The sequence below is a fragment of the Synchiropus splendidus genome, chromosome 9 (genome assembly GCF_027744825.2).
Source record: "Synchiropus splendidus isolate RoL2022-P1 chromosome 9, RoL_Sspl_1.0, whole genome shotgun sequence".
Lineage (NCBI taxonomy): Eukaryota > Metazoa > Chordata > Actinopteri > Syngnathiformes > Callionymidae > Synchiropus > Synchiropus splendidus.
Genome location: NC_071342.1, coordinates 15,064,423 through 15,072,964, shown reverse-complemented (window position 1 = coordinate 15,072,964; position 8,542 = coordinate 15,064,423). Strand labels below are relative to the sequence as shown.

At 41.7% G+C, this 8,542-nt stretch overlaps 1 protein-coding gene across 5 annotated transcripts in view; it reads right to left on the bottom strand.

Moving 5' to 3' along the window:
- Positions 1–263: 263 nt before the first annotated feature.
- Positions 264–8,542, bottom strand: part of pax2a (paired box 2a) — a 30,347-nt gene continuing 22,068 nt past the window's right edge. For 2 of the 5 annotated variants that reach the window (XM_053874716.1, XM_053874721.1), the window contains 4 exons: positions 5,885–6,103; positions 4,587–4,688; positions 2,431–2,517; positions 264–2,316 (listed from right to left, as the gene is read on the bottom strand). In XM_053874716.1, coding sequence (XP_053730691.1) covers positions 2,240–2,316; positions 2,431–2,517; positions 4,587–4,688; positions 5,885–6,103 — 485 coding nt within the window. In that variant the 3' untranslated portion in view covers positions 264–2,239. The remainder of the gene's footprint in view (positions 2,317–2,430; positions 2,518–4,586; positions 4,689–5,884; positions 6,104–8,542) is intronic. The other 3 variants (XM_053874717.1, XM_053874718.1, XM_053874720.1) reach the window with 2 other exon arrangements.

Sequence of the window (8,542 nt, the reverse complement as noted above, 5' to 3'; positions counted from 1 at the left end):
AGTCTGATCACGAGTAATTCTTTGAGGCTGGTATCTTCATCGCTCACAACTGCTATGCTAGTTTGACTTCACCTTTCAGCCAACGATCCCACAGGCCACGTGAAACGATTAGGTGGGCCGGATTTGGCCTCCGAGCCTTCACTCAGACACAATTCAAAACACATGGGACGACAACTGACTTAAAAAAGAATTTATTTCTCATGTGCACAAAAAAGGAAAGAAACGAAACAATGATTGAGGCCACAAGGCTTTCCATTATCCTCCTTAAGTCCGCCACCTGTCCTGTGTCTTCTTTACAAGGGCGAAAGTCCAGATACCAACAAAGGGCTTTCTCCGCCAACTGAAGCGAAGATGAAAACTTGAGTGTAGAGTACAACAACCGAGAAAAGCTTGTCCTAAGTGCAATTTAATAAAGAGCAGGACCGTGACATCATCTGGTAACGGATGAAAATAAAACCTGGCCAGGGTGTTCATGGGAATAAGTTATTACTTTAATATGGGATATCCGTCTGATCACCACACGACTGGACAGTAAACATCGTGATATCTTTTGATTGTGACGTCAGTAAATGAAACTTGTCGCTCTTTTTTCTTGCCCAACAACAAAAGTTGATACAGAAAGTCGTTGCATAGTGACAAAAAAAAAATGACATCAAAATAAACCAAAAGGACGAAGACGACTATGTGATGTTAGCATTTGAACCTGGCTACAACCGCAGCCGCGGGTCACGCGGCGTTGTGCCTTTTCTCTACAGCACAACGTTACATTAAGACACAAATGTAATGGATTTTTTTTCTCTGTTTATCTACAAAAGAGCCGGATAGACAGTGTCGTACCGCTGTTGTGAGCGTCATCATATTTACAGAGAAGACTTGTCTTCACATTATTCACATATCACTCTACAAAGCAGCGTTTGCTGTTACAGGTTGTAATATTGAATGTGTCACCGCTTCAGTCAAACGCAACACGTCATTTGAAGAGTCCCATGTTGTCTTAATACTGCTTCATGTACATAGACTGTAAATAAAATATTAAATAATAACCTAAGTCTTTGGCAAATGTAGTTACAAGTACATTCACAAAATTATTTCCCCCCAAAAAACTGTTAGTCCACATAGAGAGTTGCATAAAATTAAATGAGGGTATATGAACGTTTTAAAGGCAAAAATGTATTTATTTCACTTCCAGTTGCAGAGTCAGTTTTGAAGCTAAGATTTGGGGGTTCATCTGTGTGAATCAGAAGTTACAGGAAAAAAATCAAAGGGATTTTGCTTTGATACGCCACAGGAACTATGGTCAGGACTATACTGAGAGTCGTCGGGAAACAGGAAGTGATTGTGTTTTTTGAGCGTGGGCTCCAGTTAACCTTCAATGGATCACAGCTGGCTGATTTTACGTAGATATTTTTGACTCAGGCAGAAGATCTATGCTGAGTCTCTGACAGAAGTCCTCCACAAACAATGAATTACCAGACTGAACAAATTATTAAATGGAAATTAATGAAGTTACAAACATCCACAATAGGAGCACATTACACTTCCAGTGACAGAAAAGACTATTTCTCAGTCAATTCATTAATAATTGTGGCATAGCCCTGTACCAGAAAACTGATTCGGAAAAGCATTTAATAATGATTTATCATGGGTTAAATGGATCCAATCTGGATAAAAAAAAACCTGGAAAATTGGATTTGGAATTACTGAAAAATGATATTTTAAAATAAAAATGTTTTGTTTGCAAAGATCTAAACAGTACAAGTCTTCTGTGAAAGTTGAAATAAATAAAAGGCCAAAGTCCCAAACCAACTCTCTACATCATCAGGACCGATCTCAGCCTTAATGGAAAATACTGCAGTTCAAAGGAATGTGAGGAAACATGAATAAAACACCACCAACAGCAACATAAAAATAAAAACCCACAACATTTTTGTCCACGTGGTATTCTTCACACTGGTTTTCATCAATTTTGTATTTTATAATATATATATATATTTATATTTATATAATCTCTTCAAAGTCTTTCTGGAATTGTTCATGAAGTTCTGAACACCAGACTCGAGCCCAAATGTGTGTCACGCTGAAGCAGGTCCGGGTGCGATGGCGTCCACCTGGCCGGATCCTCCTCTGCAACATGGCGGGGCTCCTCTTCGCTCGCGTTCGGCCTCAGGGTTTTACTCAGACGGGGACAATATGGAGGCCGAAGCTGTGGTCTTGCAGTTTGTGCTGGTCTCCATGGTAACTAGTGGCGGTCGTAGGCAGTGGCAGCAGTGGGAGGTGCGGCGCCACGGGATGCGGCACTATAATAATAAGGGGAACCTGAAAGTTAACAGAAGAACGAGCCACGAGGTCAAACTTTGTGTGTGACATGTGGTATTGATGCCTCTCTAAGATCCTTTCCTGAACGCGTCGTAAAAAGTGAGAATAACTTACTTAGTAATGCTGGATTGCTGAACCGCCAGGCTTCGTTATACGTGGTGTACTGTGGATGAGAGTAAGGGTTTCCAGAAAAGTCTCCACCTGAAGGACGGAAACACAAGAGAGAAATTAGTCAAGAGCTAACATGCTAACAGGATAACAGCAAGTCAAAGATGTTATTGGAGAAACAAAAACGTTCTCCCTTATTACAGCACAAAATGAATAAATTCAACAATTCAATTGTTTTAAAATAGACAAAGTAGAAAAACAAAAAGAAATCCTAAGTAGAAATTAGTGTCTGTAAAAATGGCAAATCATTCCATCAAATATATTTTTTAAATATTCAATTACATCTTTAAAACTATAACTATGAACCATTTGTTCAATAGTAATAACTGTAAATTAAAATTTCTGAAACATTCACATCATCATATAATTTATGATTTTTCTTTTTCTTACAAATTGAGTGCTATGTTGAGTATGTATAAAAGCATATTTAGAATATTAAATTTCTAGGTATAAACAATATTTTGCAATGGAAAACACAAAATGCTGCACATCAATTTATGATTTGGAATTACTATGACAAAAGTCCATGAACATAATCATATGGGAAATTACGCATAGCTAAATATGATGGATGGATCTTGTACACTTTATTTCGAGCTTGCTGGAGCCAAAATATGTTGCTGTCTCTAAATATTAATGTCGCTATGAATAGCAGATGTAGGAAAAGGTGATAAACATTGAATCAATTTAAGTGAATCGACTCAGATAAAAAGCCAGTCGAAGGCCGGCTTAGATCACCGGCCAGTGTGAAACCTGCGCCTCACACAGACAGGCAACTGTGTTTACAGTTGTTTGCAGGGGTCCACACAGGCCGGCGGTTGCAGCGGTGGTAACTGGAGCTCATCCCTGAGAGAGATAGTGATTTAAATATTTACAGGCTCTCCACGCCTCTGTGTTTTGACCCTTAACTGTTTGCTGTGAACCTGAACTGCGGGTTAAGTAGAGGGGAAAGAGATACGCTCGGCAGCCCTGGGCGTCCGGGGAGGCGAGGAGAGGAGCAAAAGCAGTGTTTATCGACGGGGTTGGTGAGAGTGCGCTGTGTGGACACGACGAGGGTAATGAGCGCTGGGAGCTGGAGTGTAACTGAGAGGAACTGTCCTATCTCACGGCCACTGATTGTGGTGATCGCCTATTGAGTTCAGCTAATGTCCTCGTCCGCAGATGCTAACCGCAGCCAAACACCGCTATAATAAGCTTCACTCCTGAGTCAGGAAGAGCACTGAGCTACATGTGTGCAGTTCAGGTACACGCAGATCTGAATTATGACCGTTGCAGTGCTGGTCATTCCTAATCGCAACTGTTGGTCGTAGCCTTGAAAGTTAAGCGCCAACAGAAGGGGGCGTCTACTTCCTGCCATAAAAATGTTTTGACAGCTTCGCACCAGTAGAATGTTTGACCGACATCCAGTCCCAAAAGTTGATCTGGCGCCACCTCTGCCTGGCCACCAGTGGGTTCTGTGACTTGCTTAACCCTCTTATTAGCTTAAAGGTAGAACAGGAAACCTGTTACTATAACGTTTTTTGTGCTGAAGGTTTAGTGCTACTAAATTGCCGACGTGAGCATGAACAATCATGCTTGCTTTTTTGGGATGTATTTTGGGCTATTTTACAACTTTGTCACCATTATATCCGCTTTCAATATCAAAAATAATGTTTGAATGGCGGCCACAACCTTTTTCCACGATTTAAGGGAAGAAATTTCCAGAAAATTATAGAATTATTGGATTCTCAACCATTTATGACACAAATAGTATAGGTAATCCAGTCCAAATCTATCAGGAGTTGTGTAAATTACCACCAAAATTTGTCACTTATATTGCAAACTATTCTCAAGAGACACTTGGGAAGGAATATAAAACAGTGAATTGTTTTGAAATGGTCATCAAGTCCAGCTCAAAGCCCAGCAGTCTTGTCCAGCTTATCATACTACAAGCCCCCCAACAATTTAAGCCCTTAAAAGAATTTTTAAATGTGTTGTTTTTTTCTGTCTCGGGGTGCTAAACTATTGAGCTTTTAATCTCTATGCCTTTTTTTTTTTAAATGGGTGCCTCTTCAGATAGTTCTCGTCTGTTTTAAATTGAAGCAGAACCTGGTTTCACGTACCTGGAACCATTCCAGCCAGTGTAGAAGTTGGGTAGCTGCCTTGTCCCGTGGGAGGGACGTGAGGCGGGTAGCCGGGTAAGGTAGTACTGGCCATGTCTCGACCTGAAACACGGAGAGAGAGAGGGAGTGGTAAGTTTCAAAACACTGCAAATATTGAAGCAATTCTACCAATAATACATAATTAATAAAGACTATCTCGCTGGAATCAAGTCATGCCGTCTTGACTTCGGAATATTTTTATGCTCCAGTAAATAAAGTACTTGTTTTGGGACACAATCTCGCCAAAGCACAACAATAATATTGAATAATATCTCATTATTTTGAAAAAGGCAAAATAGAAAGCGGAGTAAGTGGCTGCAATTAACTGGAAATGAGGAACCAACAGCACTTTGGATGAAATAATAGTGATGATAATGAAGCGGTTGCTATAGAGGCTCGGGAATGGAACGTGCAGTCGTGGCTTTGTCTGCTGAATGTAGATGAATGAAATCATGTGAGTGCCACATCCTCCAAGCAAAGATCTTTACCAGCCATGCGAGTTAGTTAGAGAGGTTCACCCGCTGAATCAGAGTTCGGAGCCTATTCACATATATTCCAGATGAATATGAAATGTACTTTTAAAGGAATAAAGCCACGAAGTTACGGAAATGTTCCTGTCAAACTCAACCAGCCATGTTTTCTGCTGCTGCTAAAATCAGCCACTAACGGAAGCAGTTCTTTTTCAGTCCTGTCTTTACTGTTAAAGATGAACCTTCCGTGACTCCATCGCTGGTAATATCAAAACATTGCTCAGGAGCCACAACTGCGGCCGGAACGTTCCGACCGGCTTTAAAACCGACAGCACCCAAAACACTCTGTGATCTGAGCTCCGCATTCAGCGGCGTAATTGACAGTGACAGCGTCAGGTCTGGCTGGATGAAAGGGCAGCGAGGACAGAGTGCTACGGGTCCAAAGCGGGACCCAGCATCAGCCTTACGTCTCCGCCTCTGCATCTCCCCCCCGCCCCTTCACCATGGCCTCCTCCGACCCCCTCAGAACGTGGGCCCATCACGAGGCTAGAAGCACCCAGAGGCCTATTGTTAACCCCAGAGACAAGCGATAGGTCAAAGCAGGAGAAACGCAGTGTGGAGAGTTGCTGTTAATGAGGCGCAAGCAGTCAGTTCACTGCGGTGTAAACAGTGGAGCTGGAAAGAAGTTGATGGGATTGTTGGATTTGAGAGATTCACAAGGAGAACAAAGGAGGAAATAAAGTTGATCTCGATTTGCTTGGATTTGGTTGGCTTCAGTCAGAGCTGTACCTGCTATAAATTGCTGGCTGGTATACTGGCTGTAGCAGGGGCCTTGGGCATGAGCAGGGTAGCTGGGAGTGGAGGCATCTACAGAGAGGCTGGACTGCTGGGACAAGATGTCAGCTAACGCAGAGTCCCCCACTGAGGAGGGAGTGAAGGGGGCAAAGGACGCCTCATGGGGCTCCCGCTTTACGCACATGGATGGTGGATATGATGAGTGAGAGTCTGCTGAGTGGGACAAGAGAAGAGTAGAATGTAGATGCCAGTCCACACGTACAAACAGTCAGTTCAGGCACACAGATGCATGGAATGAATGGAGGGTGGCAATGTAGGGAGCCAAAACAGAAGTACCCTTAATACACTTATCACCCTTTCTTAAAGCTTTATTCTGGAAAACAAGATGTTTCAACCGTTGCAGTGCATTGTGAGACCTTTAGTACGAGTGATGGGAGTTCTTTATACCAATGGAATGTGATGACAGACACTGGCTTCTTGTGACCACAAACTGTGCATACTCAAAGGTATGGTAGGTACCTTGAAATTAAAATTCACCTCACAGTAAAAAACACTATCCAATCATATTAACCGACCTGTTCCAAATGGTTGTCCCGCCCCTTACTAAGTCCCGGCTCTGCTTTCACAATCTCAATGGCACAAGCTTTGTGATTCCATCCTACGCAACTCGTATCTTTGGGGGAGAGTCTTAGGAAAAGGGCTCGGTCTTTGAACTCAAATGGCAGCTTTTGCCAGTTATCGTTCAAGGCCACCCAGCCTACCTTTAACCGACTCATCTATATCTTGCCATGGTGTACTTTATTTAGGTGCTCGGGTGGATGATAAGGGAGCTTGGTGGCACCACATCCAGCATATACATACAAACACAGCCGAGAAATGACCTGCTCCATCCTAAACTGGATTTTGCTTTGTTGAGGCTATTTACTGAGAATGCTACGATAGATGACAAATGATAGATGACAAAAAGTATTGGCCATATGAAAGTTTTTATGCAAGAATTCGACACAACTTTCTCAAACTACTCTCACAACTTATTTGAATAATAGCACTGCTGTTGCTGTATCCGCACTCACCACTACTGCACTCATTATTTCCTGCTTCATGTCGAGCCCTCTGTATCTCAGTGACTCTGAGCTGATAAGTCGACTCATATTCAGCTCTTAATCAAATAGCTTATAATAATCCAAGCGCTGTTCTTCATGGAGCTAAGTGGCGGCGGACGCTGTTGCGCTAACAAATCGCGCCTGATCAATCACGCTCAAATGCATTAAAATTTCCCAAAGGTTTTTTGGGGGGGAAACAAACAGCTTAATCTCCGAGCTGCTTTCTCACAAGCGCATCACTCCCACAAACAATCGGCCCGCGGACGGTTCAGGACTCTAATTTGGCTGATGAGTCCTGGCATCTTTCATTTCACCGGCTTTGCCTCTTGAACCTATGCAATCAATGTGAGCACTGTGTCCGACTTCTCCGCGTCTGCAGCACAGCCTGTTGTTTTCTCTGGGGCCGGTAGGGAGAGATGGCTCTTTCCCGACACCATGATAGCCTCATTAGCTGTTTCCCCCATCTTTGTTGTTTTACAACAAGACTGTGTGCTGCGACTCCTCATTAAGATAAGGTCTGTTCTTCGGAAGTGGGATACAACCCTGTCAGCCCTATGAACCTACTGCCAAAAAAACAGACAACATAACTGACTGCTTTCCCATCGACAACCGTGGCAGCTTCTCCAAATCTCTTCTTTTTCCTCTTTTGTCTCGGTGAGAGCAGTAAACACAAAGAGCCGTCGGCCAAGATAATTGTAATAGAAATGTTTTTAACTGGACTTACCATCATTTCATTATACAACATGGCGCTCATGAGTCTCTGGCACAAGTATTATAATGAATCAGCTTTTAATTGGGTGAACCTCAAGTTTGTCACGCGCTTTGTTCGTCCAGAGTCTGTCTTGTCAGATGATGATGCTCTGTTCTGTTCTCCAGTTCATTATGGCTTACATTTACTTTAAAGTTCTACAGTTCTTCAACAAGAAACGGATGTAGTACAGAGGCTGATACCAAGTGGTGAGTGGGAACTCATTACGTGTTGAGTACTGATATACACTTTTTTTAAGGGGCAGTATAAAAGCCAATTATAACTTATGGTATGAAATGGATGTTAGACTGGGTTTTCAGTCGATACTGCACAAAAGCGTGTTGAGAGTGTACCAAGAAATAGCCTTCTGTCTGTAGGTTTCTGTCTGTAGATGGACTCCACAAAACAATAAATAAAAATACAAATTAAATTGAAATGAAAACAACAATAAATTATAGATTTAAAAACAGAATATATCAGTACTACAAGTACTGAAAGGAGTATTGACTCATTTACCTGCCACATGAAAATAAGGGGTTGCCAACATGCTACGTTTCAATTGAAACTTTGAGAAAAGTAATATCAAAAGGTGTGTTATCACATTTAAACTATTTATACATAATAACATAGGAATATTATGACAAAAAACTAAAACAAAACAAAACAAAAAACAGCACTGAATGTAATTTTGGGGTGGGAAAACATAAATCTAAAGCCAAAATTAACAAACACGACTACATTTAATGTATAAAATAAAAATAAATAAAACCTTCAAAAATGTTTTCCTTTTTAAAATAAATC